The sequence below is a fragment of the Engystomops pustulosus genome, chromosome 10 (assembly GCF_040894005.1).
Source record: "Engystomops pustulosus chromosome 10, aEngPut4.maternal, whole genome shotgun sequence".
In the NCBI taxonomy this organism is placed as follows: Eukaryota; Metazoa; Chordata; class Amphibia; order Anura; family Leptodactylidae; genus Engystomops; species Engystomops pustulosus.
The window spans coordinates 77,125,101-77,146,270 of record NC_092420.1 but is presented as its reverse complement, the minus strand read 5'-3'; the positions used below and the strand labels follow the sequence as shown (position 1 = coordinate 77,146,270).

Here is a 21,170-nt window from a genome sequence, read left to right as displayed (position 1 = left end):
GTGGCCGCCGTGGACCACGGAACATCTCCTTAACGGAAGATTTAGTGACTAGTGATGAGCGGACCCATATAAGTTCAGGTTCGCTAAGTTCAGACAAACCTCGGGAAAAAGTTAGTTTCGGGTACCCAAACCCGATCACCCGTCAGTAACGCCAGCTGGCAATAATTACAGGTGTTGGCCCTTTAAATTACAATGGCGCGCATGAATTTAGAGGGTTAACAACAATCACTGGTGTTGTCGGCAGGGGTGGGCATGAACGGCAAACTTCTGGCTGAAGTCTGGTTTCGGGAACCTTAAGCCACAATGTTCAGGTTCTTTCATCTCTATTAGTGATGCCTGGTAGACCAAGGAGGCTACCAATTGCCTAAAATAGGACTGATGACCCTAAGCACTTTTGGCCGTGCAGAGGTGCAGATGACCCAATTGTATAGTTCAGTACACTTTCTTTTTTTTTTGGCGCTCAAGCCCCCACTTTAGATGCTACTAGAGCATTCAGTAGCTGATGCTGTTCAAAACTATGTCATGTCCTGCAAAAAACAAACCCTTCCACAGCCACGTCTTCATAAAAAAAAAAAATGTAAACCACCAAAAAATGAAGACATCTAATTATTGATAGACATTTTCTGATTCATTTTTGGAGGTTACGTTTCTAAGAGTGCGTACAAGATGTGTCAAGTTACAGTCAGATGGCTGCGGTATGATTAAAAGTAAATTCCCATCCTATACTATACCTTACTATACAACTGGAAATGTGAAGTGTTATATGCTGCTGCATTATAAGATAATGTACATGATGAGATAACGACCACATGAGGAATAGGAGTCCCCACTAATTCTTGGAATAATGGTAAATGGTCAAACCCTCTCCAACCTTGTTGTAATCAATATAATGAAGTATAATAAGGACAGGGGCAGCGTCTGAACCCTAGGACCAACACATAACAGATAGCTGAGCAATGTCTAATTATGAATTTTTTTTTTTTTAAAATATGTGTAACGCTGATATAAAGAACAATCACAGCTTAGAAAATGAAAGCTGAACTCTGAAAATTCTACATTGGAGACGACCCCAAAACCCATCCCGGTACTTTATCATATAGTTGAGAATTTACATTAAAAACTGAAAAGGAAAATGTGATCATATGAACTATCCAGAATCTGGACTACTGATTGTTATCTGGAGGGTATGAAATGAAATGTCCTTTCTAGAATTCCCTTTTTTATGTGAAATTTCACCCTTTTACTTATAGAAAATGTCCTCCAGAGTCATGTGAAAATGACACTCTCCCTGCAGCCTTCAAACATGACTCTTCTCTACTCATGTTCACAAGTAAAATGGTGAGATTTCATATCAAAGAGGGAATTCTATAAAAAACATTTCATACCCTACATAAGGGGGCTATTAGGTTAATGGGATAAAAGCTGATGACAGGTTCCCTTTAACTTCCTAGAAAAAAAGTGATGTGCAACAGCCGAAGGTTTTGTCGCATGATACCAAAAAATGTGTAATCTCAAGTCATCTCACCTGGACAGTGGCCGAAAGGTTTCCCTTCTGTCGTATATTTCCGCCCTAGAGGCAGGTCTTCTAGGGTCTATGTGTCCGGACATGTTCTCCGGATACTGGGAATAATAGTCCATCCATGGACCAGGCCATGCTTGGTAACCTCCTTGCGTAGGATAAGGAGGGTTAAATCTATAGCCACTCTCTCTGTAATGATGTGGAGGAGGTGGCGGATACATTCCTCTCCAATGCCCCATCTCTGCGGGTGGTCTGGACTGAGGCTGGTTAAACCAATGAGGGGGCCCATGGTCCATTTCAATTAAGATCTATCACCTAGAGGGTAAGAAAGTAATAATATAATGTAGTTTCATAAAGCTTAAAGTCCCAGAACCTTCTACTATAAAACATTACAATAAACTTCCTGAAAATTTAATTGGAATTTGTTCTTCTAGTAGGATGGACTAGGAGAAAGGATGACTGTAGGTCATGGTCTTAGCATCAATATCTTCCCAATTAAAACTTCTAATATACTAAACTTTTTTTTTTAATAATAGGTATAGAAAAAAAATGACTCCCCTTGAATGTGGTTCAGTTACAGTTCTCCAGTGAAGACAGATATCCGGAGGTCAATATCCCAGGGATAAGGGAGTGTTAGGCTACATTCACACTACTGTATGGAGGACGTATATACGACCGACGTATATACGGCCGATATACGTCCTCCATAGACAGCAATGGGCGCACGGCGCCCTACGGGAGCGGTACGGTGCAGCACACAGGCTCATTAACAAAAGTACATTTTAGAAGTAAGGAGGCCATGGATAACAAATATAAGAAGAGAACAGTGCCTGGATCTATGAGTAAGTGTCCCTGGTTTATCATGATGGATTTTGATGGTAGATTTCCTTTCATTCACAAACTTAATTATGCCCTTTAAATATTAGATACTTCTCATTTGACTCAATGTAATTAGGTCGTCAACAGGAATCGGTGCTCTTTGTACCTCTCTATACTACAGTGGTTAAGGTTTCTTTATGGGGATCTTCCTATAATACAGTAACTTAAATAAGCCGCCCATCTACACATCTACACAGTGACATCCACCTATAATAGAAGGAACATAACTGGGATATAAAGTTCATACACGCTACAGTCTAACCCAGTGTTGTAAACCTGTACTAGTTAAAATGCAAAAAAAAAAAAAAAACTTAAAAGAAAATCCTTATGACCTTATATAAATCCTGAAGAGACTCACCTGCGTCCGTCACAGAAGAGGAGGACAGAATCTGAGCTCACAACATACCAAAGTCCATCTGCAACATGAGAGCTTCATGGATTTGCTGCAAGGCTTTGTATACAGGCAACAAAATAATAGAGGGTCAAGGTACATGTGCATGATAAGAGCCCCGGCCAGCCCACCTACAGGGGACAACACATGGGGATCACAGTGAGGAGGGCTATCACTGCCTATGGAAGCACAGCGAGCACATACAGAGGTATTTCCCACTCCCCAACAAAGACAATTATCCAGATTCATCTGATATGTCTCTGAATGCAGGGGGCTGACACCCGGGACCCCCAAAAATCTAGAGCAAGATTCATTCCTGTAAAGGAAGCAACAGTGCAGAAGTGTAGTCAGCTCTCCACTACTAAATACATATTACATTTTCCAAAACTTCACCCACCTGGGGGTCTAGGATACGGATCCAATGTGTCTATCATCCTGGCAGTAAAGTTGTCATGATTACATCTGCCTTATGTGTCATTTATTAGTCCTTGTACTTCATCCTGTAAGAGAGAAATTATTACAGACTGTATATATGTATATATGCACTGTGTATGTGTGTATGTATATATGCACTGTGTATGTATGTATGTATATATGCACTGTGTATGTGTGTATGTATATATGCACTGTGTATGTGTGTATGTATATATGCACTGTGTATGTATATATGCACTGTGTATGTATATATGCACTGTGTATGTGTGTATGTATATATGCACTGTGTATGTGTGTATGTATATATGCACTGTGTATGCATATATGTATATATGCACTGTGTATGTATATATGCACTGTGTATGTGTGTATTTATATGTATATATGCACTGTGTATGTATATATGTATATATGCACTGTGAATGTGTGTATGTATGTATGCACTGTGTATGTATATATGCACTGTGTATGTATATATGTATATATGCACTGTGTATGTGTGTATGTATATATGCACTGTGTATGTGTGTATGTATATATGCACTGTGTATTTATATATGCACTGTGTATGTGTGTATGTATATATGCACTGTGTATGTATATATGCACTGTGTATGTATATATGTATATATGCACTGTGTATGTGTGTATGTATATATGCACTGTGTATGTGTGTATGTATATATGCACTATGTATGTGTGTATGTATATATGCACTGTGTATGTATATATGCACTGTGTATGTATATATGTATATATGCACTGTGTATGTATATATGCACTGTGTATGTGTGTATGTATATATGCACTGTGTATGTATATATGTATATATGCACTGTGTATGTGTGTATGTATATATGCACTGTGTATGTGTGTATGTATATATGCACTGTGTATGTATATATGCACTGTGTATGTATATATGTATATATGCACTGTGTATGCATATATGTATATGCACTGTGTATGTGTGTATGTATATATGCACTGTGAATGTGTGTATGTATGTATGCACTGTGTATGTATATATGCACTGTGTATGTATATATGCACTGTGTATGTGTGTATGTATATATGCACTGTGTATGTATATATGCACTGTGTATGTATATATGTATATATGCACTGTGTATGTATATATGTATATATGCACTGTGTATGTGTGTATGTATATATGCACTGTGTATGTATATATGCACTGTGTATGTATATATGTATATATGCACTGTGTATGTATATATGTATATATGCACTGTGTATGTGTGTATGTATATATGCACTGTGTATGTGTGTATGTATATATGTATATATGCACTGTGTATGTGTGTATTTATATGTATATATGCACTGTGTATGTATATATGTACATATGCACTGTGTATGTATATATGCACTGTGTATGTATGTATATATGTATATATGCACTGTGTATGTATACATGCACTGTGTATGTGTGTATGTATATATGCACTGTGTATGTATATATGCACTGTGTATGTGTGTATTTATATATGCACTGTATATGTGTGTATAAATATATATACTGTGTATATGTGAGTGTATGTATCTATGCACTGTTTATGTGTGTATTTATATATGCACTGTATATGTGTGTATAAATATATATACTGTGTATATGTGAGTGTATGTATCTATGTACTGTGTATGTGTGAATGTATATATGCACTGTGTATGTGTGTATAAATATATATACAGTGTATATGTGAGTGTATGTATCTATGCACTGTGTATGTTTGCACTGTGCATATGAGGGAGATTTATCATACGTCGGCTCTCCTGCACCGGCGTATGATTGCGGCCACGACCTCCCCCCGCCCCCTCGTGGTGCCAGATACATCAAGAGGCGATCCGCCCTGGCATAATTTTGCTGGTTTTTCAAAAGAACACGGGCATGGGGCACATACCTGCTCTGTGCATATGTGTATGTATGTACTTATATTAGTGACTGAATAGGAAATAAGTCTTCTATTGCGGCTGGCATGGATGCTAGGACCCCAGCACTCGAGAAAACCTGGCCTGCATGTCCCCTAATGTCTTCTCCTTTAACTTATATGGGCCTTGCCCACCCAATACAAGTAAATGGACAGTAAATCACGCTCAGCAGCAATCCATTCACACATGGCACGCCAGAACATTGCAGGTACCCATTTCCCTGACTGGTAGTGGTCAAAATTGTCTGAAAAATAAAATAATAATAATCTGAAAATTTCTCCCCATTTAATCCATTCTTCAGTGCCGCTACCCGAAAGAAGAGCAGATCAGCAGAATATGAACCCCTGTGTTCTCTGCAGGATTTCTCCAACACTCTACAGTATGTGCGGGGAACATACAGAAATAACAAATTTCTCAGTGTAGCGTACCTTTAAGGGTTAATGTGAATTTTGTATGCAAAAACGTATTTGTATGTAGTATGTAATGTATCAATACAAGAACATTAAGCATGCCTTATAACGTCTGACCCTTCAACTCAATAGGTTCGGGGGTCATGAAAATAAATTAGTATTTGATTAGGGTATAGATCCGGCCGGTCGTGATGCATAGAATATACTGGGCAATGATTGGCTGGGAGAGAATAGCATAGTTACGGTATATTATCAATGTATACAAGTGACAATCCAGCGCACAGCGAGAACACATAGAAATGTTTCATAGAATTGTACAAGCTTTTCTGTGTTCTGTTTCCATACACTGTCTGTATCTCATATAAACCTGCACTTATCGAGTGACTGTAAAATCCTGGGTTGTAGTTACTGTTACCTAATCTATCAATCATAATACACTGCAAATATATGAAATGTGCAATTACACTTCCATACATTCCATAAATGATCCAAGAACAGCTCAGCACACCTGCAGGTAAGCTCCATGCTACAAGGGGGCGCTAGAGAGAATGCGCAAGCTTGCAGCCATACATACGTCCCCCTATAGACAGCTATGGTGCATGGGCTTGGTATGCATGAGCGGACCTTTAGCTCACTAATTCTTGTCAGAGCATCAGCACAGAAGGATTAGATCAAACTAACAATATTTTATTTGCTATGCATTAAAATGTAATAATACCCAGAAGAATATGTAAAATGTTAATACATACATGACAAGGGAATAAATCGTACCAGGCTCATGGCATAAAAGCTCTCTACTGGTGGTGTCCGCTACTACCAGAGCTACTCTCTACTGGTGGTATATATATGTGATATTTGTATATATATATATATATATATATAGCTAGTGGCGGATGAGATGGGTTTTTGTCTTACCGGTAAAGACGCTGATAACCATTGGGCTTCTGTTCCGTTCGCTGTCATGCCTGGTACGTACAGAACAAAGAGCTCACACAATGCAATTGTTGATGTTGAGACGAGTCTGTTTGTTACAGACGGGGGTCAGAGAAACCCTCGTACTATCCCTGGCAACCACAGAAAGTGCTCACGCCCTTACCCCGTAAGGGTACAACAGGGTGTTGAGAAGCGGGATGTTTCAATTAGGGCCAAAGACTTTGGGACTGCCCTTGTAATGTTTTATTTACTCACTGATGTCCTTAGGGCTGTGCACAGTATTCTCATAGGGGCATGGGGGAGCCAGAAAAGGGATCCTGATGACAGGTTCCCTTTAAAGGGTATCCACCACCAAGATGAATATTTGTAAACCAAGCACACTGACATACTGGTGTGCGCCCCCTCTGGCAGGAACTGCTCTTTTAAATTCTTACGCCCTTGTTTTTAAGGGAAAAAAAAGTATTTTAAAATTATGTAAATGAGCATGAGAGGCTTCAGGCTCCATTAGCACCTGTGGAGTCTGGAGCCCCTCAGGGTCATTTGCATAATCTGAAAAAAAAAACTTTTTTTGTACAAACCAGGGCATAAGAAACTAAAAAAAGAGCAGATCCTGCCAGAGAGGGTGCACACCAGTATGTCAGTGTGCTTGGTTTACAATCCTTCATCCTGGTGGTAGATGTCCTTTAAAGAGTCCCTTAACGTATTGCAATGCAAATATCATGAAATGTCCCTGAACACTGTCATGTGACGGCCTGCACCAGAGTCACTCTCATCCCACAGCAGACAATGTGCCGGATCTATTATTCTGGTGGCGCCAGTTTTCTATATGACTTTGCACTAGAAAGAACAGGGGGGGGCATTTAGTATCAACTTTCAAACAGAAAACTGTTGGTAAATTTTTTTCCCCTTGTTGCGCCTCTTATGAAGTGGAGGCGCCACAATATTGGTGTTTTTCTGTCACTCACTTATACTTTTTTGGATGTATAATTGTGGCACCTTTTGTGAATCCGACACTTTTCTGGAGTTTCTATTTTTCAGACTTGTTTGGGGCCCAATTTTTCACGATTAGAAAGGATAAAAACTGGTCTAGGGAGTTTTATTTAACCCTTAATGAATGTGCAGACAGTTCTATATGTTTTTGGTTCGTGCGCCACACACTTACATCCCACTGAAAATTATAGCGTGCTCCCTGTACCCAAATTAATAAATGCTTGACAACAACTTTGGAGCTTGCACATGTATTTATAAAGTGTCATGGCTGCTCTGTGTCCAACAGGACTGAAAAAACGTGCAATAAAAAGGATATGTAAGTGCTTAGTCGGAGTTTGCGGCAAGTTTAGTAATGACGTGCGCCACAATTGGCTCTGCTACATATCAGGGAAACAAGAACTCTTTGCATCCTATAGCAATGTAATGCACAGAGTTTAATCCCCAGCATAGTGATCAGCCCGTGGCACTCGTCACGGCCGTGATCACAGAATATATATATATACAGTATATATATATACAGAAATACATAATAGTTTAATAGATAGCTTTGAGATAGATATGAAATAGATTTTATGTCTATTTTTATATCTCTCTATCTCATGTCTCTGTAATAACCCTGATGTGTCTGCTGGGATGTGGGGGGTGTAGATCTTTATCATGATAGATTCCCCCCACAGTATCTATACAGTGTCGGACTGGCCCGAGGATCCTCCGGTGGGCCTGGTCCAACCCAATACTGAACCCCACAGGTCCAATAGAGAACAACCCACGTTTCCTGGGCGATAATGAAGGGTGGGCCCCAAGATTTATATTTTGTCTGGTGGGTCTAAGGAACCTCAGTCCCACACTGTATCTATATATTGTATATCTATCTAAAATCTATCTACAAATCTAAGATTTTATTCCTCGTATCTTTCTATTTTTTTTCTATCAATGACCTACGAGTATATATATATATATATATATATATATGTATATATATATATATCTTATATCCGTGTCTCTAATATATTTCTATCTATCTAATATCTAAATGATGTAACTAGCACATCCCTCTATATTACATCATTGTGCACCTCCAACATGTGGCATATTTGCAGTTGTTATACTACTATTACATACCTCCCAACTTTTGTGGAGGAGAAAGAGGGACAAAATGGCGGCGCGCGAAGCGCGCCGCGGCGATTTTTTTACCCACAGAAGCCACACCCTAGCCACGCCCCCTAACCACACCCCCTGGCCACGCCACTGCTCATACCTTCAACGCATCCACTGGCACCAATGTATATTTATGTATATAATTGGGGGGCATATTCCACTCCCCCTAGACAACGAGCATGCCCTCCTAGACAACGAGCATGTCCTCCCCTAGACAACGAGCATGCCCCCCCCAGACAACGAGCATGTCCTCCCCTAGACAACGAGCATGTCCTCCCCTAGACAACGAGCATGTCCCCCCCTAGACAACGAGCATGTCCCCCCCAGACAACGGGCATGTCCGCCCCCAGACAACGAGCATGCCCCCCCCTAGACAACGAGCATGTCCCCCCCAGACAACGAGCATGTCCCCCCCAGACAACGGGCATGTCCGCCCCCAGACAACGAGCATGCCCCCCCCTAGACAACGAGCATGTCCCCCCCAGACAACGAGCATGCCCCCCCTAGACAACAAGCATGCCCCCCCTAGACAACGAGCATGTCCCCTAGACAACGAGCATGCCCCCCCCTAGACAACGAGCATGTACCCCCCCCTAGACAACGAGCATGTACCCCCACCTAGACAACGAGAATGTACCCCCACCTAGACAACGACCATGTCCCCCCCTAGACAACGAGCATGTCCCCCCCCCCCTAGACAACGAGCATGTCCCCCACCTAGACAACGAGCCTGTCCCCCCCTGTGGCTGCGTGCCCTTTTTTGTGTGTTTGTGTTATTTTTGTCTTCCAGGACCGTGCCTGCTGTGGACTGCTTCCGATTCGAAGGATTACATCGATGACCGACAGTTCTAACAAATAAAATGGTCAACGAGGGTGTGTCTGCGTTTTTTGTTCAATAAAATTTTCTGAAAACGGTGTGATTATTTATTTTTTTGCGACACTCTTCATAGTTTGCCGTAGTAGTGGTGCCGGCTAGATGACGGTGCTCATTACTAAGGGCTGGCCTTAGTGTTTGCCTTAATTTTTTTGGCAAATTCACACTAACGCCCATACCATTACCCCGGTACCCACCGCCACCAGGGGTGCCGGGAAGAGCCGGGTACAAACCAGTACCTGACCGTCTATAGATGGTCAGGTAGTGGGGCGGCTGCAGGCTGTTATTGTTGCGCTGGGATAGCCCCCTAACAGTGGCCTATCCCAGCTCAGTAATGGCAGGCTGCTGCTGCTTTTTTGTATCAGGCTGATTTGAAAAATAGGGGCACCCCATGCCGTTTTTTCTTCAAATTTTTGACAAAAATATGCGTGGGGTCCCCCCTTTAAAGGGGGCTCCCAGGCTGTTTCCCCCATTTTTACAAAAAAATGGGGGGGAAAAACGGCATGGGGTGCCCCCTATTGTTCAAATCAGCCAGATACAAAAAAGCAGCAGCAGCCTGCTATTACTGAGCTGGGATAGGCCACTGTTAGGGGGCTATCCCAGCGCAACAATAACAGCCTGCAGCCGCCCCAACACCTGACCATCTATAGACGGTCAGGTACTGGTTTGTACCCGGCTCTTCCCGGCACCCCTGGTGGCGGTGGGTACCGGGGTAATGGTATGGGCGTTAGTGTAAATTTGCCAAAAAAATTAAGGCAAACACTAAGGCCAGCCCTTAGTAATGAGCACCGTCACCTAGCCGGCACCACTACTACGGCAAACTATGAAGAGTGTCGCAAAAAAATAAATAATCACACCGTTTTCAGAAAATTTTATTGAACAAAAGACGCAGACACACCCTCGTTGACCATTTTATTTGTTAGAAATGTCGGTCATAGATGTAATCCTTCGAATCCGAAGCAGTCCACAGCAGGCACGGTCCTGGAAGACAAAAATAACACAAACACACAAAAAAGGGCACGCAGCCACAGGGGAGGACATGCTCGTTGTCTAGGGGTCAGGGGTAGACATGCTCGTTGTCTAGGGGGGGGGGGAATGCTAGTTGTCTAGGGGGGGGACATGCTCGTTGTCTAGGAGTCGGGGGGAGACATGCTCGTTGTCTAGGGGGGGGAATGCTCGTTGTCTGGGGGGGGGGGGACATGCTCGTTGTCTAGGGGGGGGGCATGCTCGTTGTCTTGGGGGGGGACATGCTCGTTGTCTAGGGGTCAGGGGGAGACATGCTCGTTGTCTAGCAGGGGGAAATGCTCGTTGTCTAGGGGGGGAAATCCTCGTTGTCTAGGGGGGGGACATGCTCGTTGTCGCAGTAAAGGGGAGGGGTCCTATGGAGCGCAGTAAAGGGGAGGGGTCCTATGGAGCGCAGTAAAGGGGAGGGGTCCTATGGAGCGCAGTAAAGGGGAGGGGTCCTATGGAGCGCAGTAAAGGGGAGGGGTCCTATGGAGCGCAGTAAAGGGGAGGGGTCCTATGGAGCGCAGTAAAGGGGAGGGGTCCTATGGAGCGCAGTAAAGGGGAGGAGTCCTATTGAGCGCGCAGTGAAAGCCATAAAAAACACATTTGATATTTTCCTTCCCGCTTCCCAGTACAGGGCCTGGAATATTTAATACTGTCACTAGGAAGTATAATTTGTTACGCAGAAACAGGCCGCACACAGCTCTGTACGTGGAAAAATAAAAAAGTTATTGATTTTTGAAAGTGGGGAGTGAAATATGGAAACGCAAAAATTGTTCCGTCAGAGGAATGGAGCAGGCGGCCGTGTATGACCATTCTGCTCCATTACCGTCATAGAGCGATGACATGGACCTTATGTGGACCCCAACAGACCCCTTGTTTTCATGATCTATGGGGGTCACATCACTGAAACCCCCACACATCAGCAGGTTAAGCCCTGTCCTATGGATAGGGCCTAACTTGTATTTGTGGGAAAACCCCTTTAACCCCTTAACGCTCTGCGCCGTAGCTCTACGACGCAGAGAGTATAAGGAGTGTATGAAGAGGGCTCACGGGCTGAGTCTTCTTCATACAAGGTGGGGGGTTTTGCATGTTGCAGAAAACCCCCACCGCTAATAACCGCAGTCGGTCATTGTCGCCGGCAAAGTCTTTTTTACGATCGCTGTGCCCCCGAACGTCATCGGGGGCGGCGATCGTTTGCCGTGGTAGCCTCGGGTCTTCTTTTGACACGAGGCTACATGGCTTCTGCAGGTTCGTTACAATGAGCCAGAAGTATTGCAGTATATGGTAGGAGCGATCTGACCATCTAGGGTTAATGTACCGTAGATGGTCTAAGAAATAGTGGAAAAAAAAGAAAAAACAGGTTTTAAAAATAAAAAAAATTTATAAAATATTAAAAATTCTAATCACCTCCCTTTCCCTAGAACGGATATAAAACATAATAAACAGTAAAGATCACAGACATATTAGGTATCGCCGCGTCCCAAAATGCCCGATCTATCAAAATATAAAAACGGTTACGGGCGGCGGTGACCTCCGAGGCGGGAAATGGCGCCCAAATGTCCGAAATGCGACTTTTACACCTTTTTACATCACATAAAAAATGAAATTAAAAATGATCAAAATGTCGCACAGACCTCAAAATGGTAGCAATGAAAACGTCGGCTCATTTCGCCAAAAATGACCCCACCCCCAGCTCCGTGCACCGAAATATGAAAAAGTTATTAGCGTCAGAAGATGGCAAAAATTTATTTTTTTTTTTTTTTGCACACATGCGTTTAATTTTTGAAAATGTATTAAAACACAATAAAACCTATAAATCCGGTATCACCGCGATCGCACCAAACCAAAGAATAAAGCTGAGGTGTTATTTTGAGTGCACAGTCAAAGTCGAAAAAACTGAGCCCACAAGAACGTGACATGTGCGGTTTTTTAAAAAAATTTTTCCACATTTGGAATTTTTTGCAGCTTCGCAGTACACGGCATGTTAAAATAAATAACATTACGGGAAAGTAAAATTTGTTACGCACAAAATAAGCCCTCACACAGCTCTGTACACGGAAAAATGAAAAAGTTATGGATTTTTGAAGTTGGAGAGCGAGAAATGAGAGAAAAACCCTGCGTCCTTAAGGGGTTAAGGGATTAAGTATATGGTACAATAAAAGCAGAATAGAAGGCACTGGGGGGGTTAGGGATGGGGGCAGGGGGTCTATGGAGGAAAGTGTTTAACCCTTTAGCTGCTGCCTGCAGTCACTGTAGAGTACCTGTTATCACACTGCAGCAGCTGCACACACTCGGCTCTGCTTCATCAGACGAACTTCAGTGAGGAGCAGGAGGAGGTGGGGGCAGGGAGCCATTGATGTAGCAGAGCTGGAGAGTTCCTGCCTGCACGGAGGATGATCCCCTGGGGCTGCTGTGCAGGGGCAGTGCAGAGAACATGACACTCTGCACTGCTCCATCCATCCATCCATCCCTGTGCCTGCAAGTGGCAGCTTGAGGACAGGGAGGGCTCTGCCTCCCAGGGGAGGGGATGGGGGAGGTGCCGGCTCTGCAGCAGACAGCCCGGGAGCTGGAGAGGAGGAGGACGCTGTACCCCGCCCCCTGGCTTCTCTGTATCCTGAGCAGGACGGGGGCGGGACTCGGGGGCGGGACTCGGGGGGGGCGGGACTCGGGGGCGGGACAAAACGGAAAAATCCGTGAAACCGCAAAAAAACCGGGACTTTCACTTAACGGTCCGTGCAGGCGGGACAAGGGTTAAAAAACGGGACTGTCCCGCCCAAAACGGGACGGTTGGGAGGTATGCTATTATTAGGCTGTTGTATACATGCCCTCACATGACCCGATCGTTATATCAGGCAGCACCGCTTCCCTGCCTGTGCTAGTGCATACCTCCCAACTTTTGTGGAGGAGAAAGAGGGACAAAATGGCGGCGCGCGAAGCGCGCCGCGGCGATTTTTTTACCCACAGAAGCCACACCCTAGCCACGCCCCCTAACCACACCCCCTGGCCACGCCACTGCTCATACCTTCAACGCATCCACTGGCACCAATGTATATTTATGTATATAATTGGGGGGCATATTCCACTCCCCCTAGACAACGAGCATGCCCTCCTAGACAACGAGCATGTCCTCCCCTAGACAACGAGCATGCCCCCCCCAGACAACGAGCATGTCCTCCCCTAGACAACGAGCATGTCCTCCCCTAGACAACGAGCATGTCCCCCCCTAGACAACGAGCATGTCCCCCCCAGACAACGGGCATGTCCGCCCCCAGACAACGAGCATGCCCCCCCCTAGACAACGAGCATGTCCCCCCCAGACAACGAGCATGTCCCCCCCAGACAACGGGCATGTCCGCCCCCAGACAACGAGCATGCCCCCCCCTAGACAACGAGCATGTCCCCCCCAGACAACGAGCATGCCCCCCCTAGACAACAAGCATGCCCCCCCTAGACAACGAGCATGTCCCCTAGACAACGAGCATGCCCCCCCCTAGACAACGAGCATGTACCCCCCCCTAGACAACGAGCATGTACCCCCACCTAGACAACGAGAATGTACCCCCACCTAGACAACGACCATGTCCCCCCCTAGACAACGAGCATGTCCCCCCCCCCCTAGACAACGAGCATGTCCCCCACCTAGACAACGAGCCTGTCCCCCCCTGTGGCTGCGTGCCCTTTTTTGTGTGTTTGTGTTATTTTTGTCTTCCAGGACCGTGCCTGCTGTGGACTGCTTCCGATTCGAAGGATTACATCGATGACCGACAGTTCTAACAAATAAAATGGTCAACGAGGGTGTGTCTGCGTTTTTTGTTCAATAAAATTTTCTGAAAACGGTGTGATTATTTATTTTTTTGCGACACTCTTCATAGTTTGCCGTAGTAGTGGTGCCGGCTAGATGACGGTGCTCATTACTAAGGGCTGGCCTTAGTGTTTGCCTTAATTTTTTTGGCAAATTCACACTAACGCCCATACCATTACCCCGGTACCCACCGCCACCAGGGGTGCCGGGAAGAGCCGGGTACAAACCAGTACCTGACCGTCTATAGATGGTCAGGTAGTGGGGCGGCTGCAGGCTGTTATTGTTGCGCTGGGATAGCCCCCTAACAGTGGCCTATCCCAGCTCAGTAATGGCAGGCTGCTGCTGCTTTTTTGTATCAGGCTGATTTGAAAAATAGGGGCACCCCATGCCGTTTTTTCTTCAAATTTTTGACAAAAATATGCGTGGGGTCCCCCCTTTAAAGGGGGCTCCCAGGCTGTTTCCCCCATTTTTACAAAAAAATGGGGGGGAAAAACGGCATGGGGTGCCCCCTATTGTTCAAATCAGCCAGATACAAAAAAGCAGCAGCAGCCTGCTATTACTGAGCTGGGATAGGCCACTGTTAGGGGGCTATCCCAGCGCAACAATAACAGCCTGCAGCCGCCCCAACACCTGACCATCTATAGACGGTCAGGTACTGGTTTGTACCCGGCTCTTCCCGGCACCCCTGGTGGCGGTGGGTACCGGGGTAATGGTATGGGCGTTAGTGTAAATTTGCCAAAAAAATTAAGGCAAACACTAAGGCCAGCCCTTAGTAATGAGCACCGTCACCTAGCCGGCACCACTACTACGGCAAACTATGAAGAGTGTCGCAAAAAAATAAATAATCACACCGTTTTCAGAAAATTTTATTGAACAAAAGACGCAGACACACCCTCGTTGACCATTTTATTTGTTAGAAATGTCGGTCATAGATGTAATCCTTCGAATCCGAAGCAGTCCACAGCAGGCACGGTCCTGGAAGACAAAAATAACACAAACACACAAAAAAGGGCACGCAGCCACAGGGGAGGACATGCTCGTTGTCTAGGGGTCAGGGGTAGACATGCTCGTTGTCTAGGGGGGGGGGGAATGCTAGTTGTCTAGGGGGGGGACATGCTCGTTGTCTAGGAGTCGGGGGGAGACATGCTCGTTGTCTAGGGGGGGGAATGCTCGTTGTCTGGGGGGGGGGGGACATGCTCGTTGTCTAGGGGGGGGGCATGCTCGTTGTCTTGGGGGGGGACATGCTCGTTGTCTAGGGGTCAGGGGGAGACATGCTCGTTGTCTAGCAGGGGGAAATGCTCGTTGTCTAGGGGGGGAAATCCTCGTTGTCTAGGGGGGGGACATGCTCGTTGTCGCAGTAAAGGGGAGGGGTCCTATGGAGCGCAGTAAAGGGGAGGGGTCCTATGGAGCGCAGTAAAGGGGAGGGGTCCTATGGAGCGCAGTAAAGGGGAGGGGTCCTATGGAGCGCAGTAAAGGGGAGGGGTCCTATGGAGCGCAGTAAAGGGGAGGGGTCCTATGGAGCGCAGTAAAGGGGAGGGGTCCTATGGAGCGCAGTAAAGGGGAGGAGTCCTATTGAGCGCGCAGTGAAAGCCATAAAAAACACATTTGATATTTTCCTTCCCGCTTCCCAGTACAGGGCCTGGAATATTTAATACTGTCACTAGGAAGTATAATTTGTTACGCAGAAACAGGCCGCACACAGCTCTGTACGTGGAAAAATAAAAAAGTTATTGATTTTTGAAAGTGGGGAGTGAAATATGGAAACGCAAAAATTGTTCCGTCAGAGGAATGGAGCAGGCGGCCGTGTATGACCATTCTGCTCCATTACCGTCATAGAGCGATGACATGGACCTTATGTGGACCCCAACAGACCCCTTGTTTTCATGATCTATGGGGGTCACATCACTGAAACCCCCACACATCAGCAGGTTAAGCCCTGTCCTATGGATAGGGCCTAACTTGTATTTGTGGGAAAACCCCTTTAACCCCTTAACGCTCTGCGCCGTAGCTCTACGACGCAGAGAGTATAAGGAGTGTATGAAGAGGGCTCACGGGCTGAGTCTTCTTCATACAAGGTGGGGGGTTTTGCATGTTGCAGAAAACCCCCACCGCTAATAACCGCAGTCGGTCATTGTCGCCGGCAAAGTCTTTTTTACGATCGCTGTGCCCCCGAACGTCATCGGGGGCGGCGATCGTTTGCCGTGGTAGCCTCGGGTCTTCTTTTGACACGAGGCTACATGGCTTCTGCAGGTTCGTTACAATGAGCCAGAAGTATTGCAGTATATGGTAGGAGCGATCTGACCATCTAGGGTTAATGTACCGTAGATGGTCTAAGAAATAGTGGAAAAAAAAGAAAAAACAGGTTTTAAAAATAAAAAAAATTTATAAAATATTAAAAATTCTAATCACCTCCCTTTCCCTAGAACGGATATAAAACATAATAAACAGTAAAGATCACAGACATATTAGGTATCGCCGCGTCCCAAAATGCCCGATCTATCAAAATATAAAAACGGTTACGGGCGGCGGTGACCTCCGAGGCGGGAAATGGCGCCCAAATGTCCGAAATGCGACTTTTACACCTTTTTACATCACATAAAAAATGAAATTAAAAATGATCAAAATGTCGCACAGACCTCAAAATGGTAGCAATGAAAACGTCGGCTCATTTCGCCAAAAATGACCCCACCCCCAGCTCCGTGCACCGAAATATGAAAAAGTTATTAGCGTCAGAAGATGGCAAAAATTTATTTTTTTTTTTTTTTGCACACATGCGTTTAATTTTTGAAAATGTATTAAAACACAATAAAACCTATAAATCCGGTATCACCGCGATCGCACCAAACCAAAGAATAAAGCTGAGGTGTTATTTTGAGTGCACAGTCAAAGTCGAAAAAACTGAGCCCACAAGAACGTGACATGTGCGGTTTTTTAAAAAAATTTTTCCACATTTGGAATTTTTTGCAGCTTCGCAGTACACGGCATGTTAAAATAAATAACATTACGGGAAAGTAAAATTTGTTACGCACAAAATAAGCCCTCACACAGCTCTGTACACGGAAAAATGAAAAAGTTATGGATTTTTGAAGTTGGAGAGCGAGAAATGAGAGAAAAACCCTGCGTCCTTAAGGGGTTAAGGGATTAAGTATATGGTACAATAAAAGCAGAATAGAAGGCACTGGGGGGGTTAGGGATGGGGGCAGGGGGTCTATGGAGGAAAGTGTTTAACCCTTTAGCTGCTGCCTGCAGTCACTGTAGAGTACCTGTTATCACACTGCAGCAGCTGCACACACTCGGCTCTGCTTCATCAGACGAACTTCAGTGAGGAGCAGGAGGAGGTGGGGGCAGGGAGCCATTGATGTAGCAGAGCTGGAGAGTTCCTGCCTGCACGGAGGATGATCCCCTGGGGCTGCTGTGCAGGGGCAGTGCAGAGAACATGACACTCTGCACTGCTCCATCCATCCATCCATCCCTGTGCCTGCAAGTGGCAGCTTGAGGACAGGGAGGGCTCTGCCTCCCAGGGGAGGGGATGGGGGAGGTGCCGGCTCTGCAGCAGACAGCCCGGGAGCTGGAGAGGAGGAGGACGCTGTACCCCGCCCCCTGGCTTCTCTGTATCCTGAGCAGGACGGGGGCGGGACTCGGGGGCGGGACTCGGGGGGGGCGGGACTCGGGGGCGGGACAAAACGGAAAAATCCGTGAAACCGCAAAAAAACCGGGACTTTCACTTAACGGTCCGTGCAGGCGGGACAAGGGTTAAAAAACGGGACTGTCCCGCCCAAAACGGGACGGTTGGGAGGTATGCTAGTGCTGTATGCAGGACACTGGGTGGCGACTCCTGCCTGCTCCCAGCACCCGGGAATACTCACAGCATCTGTCACCAGGAACAGGTAGCACAGGGTTATCAGTGGCACTCAGACACAGGCTCCGCCAATCAGGATGATGCCACGTCATCAGCCGGAACTAATGAGATGCAGTAATCTGTTTCTGTAGGGAACTAGAGCGGTGCGCACTGGAGGAGTTCTGACGCCATCTTGAGAAGGTCAAGGTATGGAAAACTTCTAGAAAATATTTCACTAGTCATTTATTTTTTTCTCCATGTTCCATTTGTACTTTTACAAGTTATTACCTGTAGTGATACATGTACTTTCTATATACAATTAATCTAAAAGTATATTATACATTTTGTGTAGACCTACTATATGTAATATAATTTACATATAATTTATGTATCTTTACATGACTAATACAGTAATTTATACAGCATTGTGTGTATATATATATATATATTATATATATATATATATTTATTCAATTTATTGGGTTTCTGTGACGTTCTCGTGGACTCCTTAAAGGGAACCTACCACCACAAATCTACCTATAAAGGAAGATTGGGTGGTAGGTGGATCAATGGGACGTGAGGATAGCCCTTTTAAGGGCTAATCCTCTCGTCCCCACACTTTTTTGTTAACTTTTATTAGACATTTATGCAAATTTACTTATGGGGCGTGGAGTAGCCGCATCTGAGGTCGCAGGGTCGATTTGTTATTGTTTTTCATACATACAACCTGAACGCACAAGTTCCCAGATTCCCAGAGGTATAAGATGTGATATACAGTGGTCCACACAGCCTCCTGTATGGCACAACATTCGCCCACAATCCTGAATGGCTGATAGTTCCCTTTCACTCGCGTCATGGTAGTCTGCCACCAACTCTCAATTGATATAAGACCGGTCCGTTATAGGATTAGAAGGCTAGAAGTCATCCCAGGTATATATAGCCGAGACGCGGACGTGAGGATTCTTGGATAAAGATTAAAGAACAACAAAGGTCAAAATTATACAGTATATTTCATTGCCTTCTAGAGGTTTTTCCACTAACAAAAGTTCAGTCTCAGTGATGACACCCTCTCAGGTTAATGAAAACGAAGGGTCCGTCGTACTCTTCGCCGCTCGGTCAGACTAATGGAGCAGACGGCCGCGCATGACCGTTCTGCTCTATTAATCTCTATGGAGGTGACAGAAATTGCCGGGCGCCGCACTGCAAGATCTCCATCCGCTCCATAGAGATTAATGGAGCAGAACAGTCATGCGCGGCCGTCTGCTGCATTAGTCTGACGGACCCCTAGTTTTCGTGATCTGTGGGGGTCTCATCACTGAGACCCCACTGATCAGCAAGTTAGGCCCTATCCCATGGATAGGGCTTAACTTTCATTTATGGGAAAACCCCTTTAAGGGCAGACTAGACAAAGTAATACACATAAGGGAATATCTTTTCTTAGGGCCAGGCTCTTCTGTCACAGCCTCTAAAGAGACAAGATGTGTGATGATCTCATCGTGTCACAGAGCAGAAAGCGCTGCTGCATTGCTCTGTAAGGCTGGGTTAATTTTTTTGTATAAACATTGGGTACTTTTCCAACGTGTATGCTGAGCGAACACATTGGTATGTACTGGTAGACAGCGGCAAATAATAATATAAAAATAATATTAATCTTTATTTATATAGCGCCATACAAATTCCGTAGCGCTTTACAACTCATAGGGGAAATATACAGATATAATATTACATTACACAGTACAAACAGTCATGTGGAACAGTAGGAGTGAGGGCCCTGATCACAAGAGCTTACACTCTATGAGGATAAGAGGGAGACATAACAGCTTACAATCTATGAGGATGAGGGGGTGACACAAGAGCTTACAGTCTATGAGGATGAGGGGAGGTGACACAAGAACTTACAGTCTATGAGTATGAAGCAGGTAACACAAGAGCTTACAGTCTATGAGGATGAGGGGGGTGACACAAGAGCTTACAGTCTATGAGGATGAGGGGGTGACACAAGAGCTTACAGTCTATGAGGATGAGGGGGTGACACAAGAGCTTACAGTCTATGAGGATGAGGGGTGACACAAGAGCTTACAGTCTATGAGGATGAGGGGGTGACACAAGAGCTTACAGTCTATGAGTATGAAGCAGGTAACACAAGAGCTTACAGTCTATGAGGGGGGTGACACAAGAGCTTACAGTCTATGAGTATGAAGCAGGTAACACAAGAGCTTACAGTCTATGAGGATGAGGGGGGTGACACAAGAGCTTACAGTCTATGAGGATGAGGGGGTGACACAAGAGCTTACAGTCTATGAGGATGAGGGGGTTACACAAGAGCTTACAGTCTATGAGGATGAGGGGGTGACACAAGAGCTTACAGTCTATGAGGATGAGGGGGTTACACAAGAGCTTACAGTCTATGAGGATGAGGGGTGACACAAGAGCTTACAGTCTATGAGGAAGAAGCAGGTGACACAAGAGCTTACAGTCTATGAGGATGAGGGGGTGACACAAGAGCTTACAGTCTATGAGGAAGAAGCAGGTGACACAAGAGCTTACAGTCTATGAGGATGAGGGGGTGACACAAGAGCTTACAGTATATGAGGATGAGGGGGTAACACAAGAGCTTACAGTCTATGAGGATGAGGGGGTGACACAAGAGCTTACAGTCTATGAGGATGAGGGGGTGACACAAGAGCTTACAGTCTATGAGGAAGAAGCAGGAGACACAAGAGCTTACAATCTATGAGGATGAGGGAGTGACACAAGAGCTTACAGTCTATGAGGACGAGGGGGAGACACAAGAGCTCACAGTCTATGAGGATGAGGGGGTGACACAAGAGCTTACAGTCTATGAGGATGAGGGGGTGACACAAGAGCTTACAGTCTGAGGAAGAAGCAGGTGACACAAGAGCTTACAATCTATGAGGATGAGGGAGTGACACAAGAGCTTACAGTCTATGAGGATGAGGGGTGACACATGAGCTTACAG

The 21,170-nt window shown here is 45.2% G+C and overlaps 1 protein-coding gene across 7 annotated transcripts in view; it reads right to left on the bottom strand.

Annotated features, from left to right (window-relative positions):
- SEC16B (SEC16 homolog B, endoplasmic reticulum export factor) overlaps positions 1 to 18,306 on the bottom strand; it is a 168,622-nt gene extending 150,316 nt beyond the window's left edge. For 2 of the 7 annotated variants that reach the window (XM_072127404.1, XM_072127410.1), the window contains exons 1-4: positions 18,219 to 18,306; positions 3,187 to 3,289; positions 2,757 to 2,920; positions 1,526 to 1,834 (exon numbers count right to left, since the gene is read on the bottom strand). In XM_072127404.1, the coding sequence (XP_071983505.1) occupies positions 1,526 to 1,815 (290 nt within the window). In that variant the 5' untranslated portion in view covers positions 1,816 to 1,834; positions 2,757 to 2,920; positions 3,187 to 3,289; positions 18,219 to 18,306. Of the gene's footprint in view, positions 1 to 1,525; positions 1,835 to 2,756; positions 2,921 to 3,186; positions 3,290 to 6,502; positions 6,638 to 13,381; positions 13,420 to 18,218 lie in introns of those variants that run through there. The other 5 variants (XM_072127407.1, XM_072127406.1, XM_072127405.1 and 2 more) reach the window with 5 other exon arrangements.
- Between the last annotated feature and the right edge of the window lie 2,864 nt (positions 18,307 to 21,170).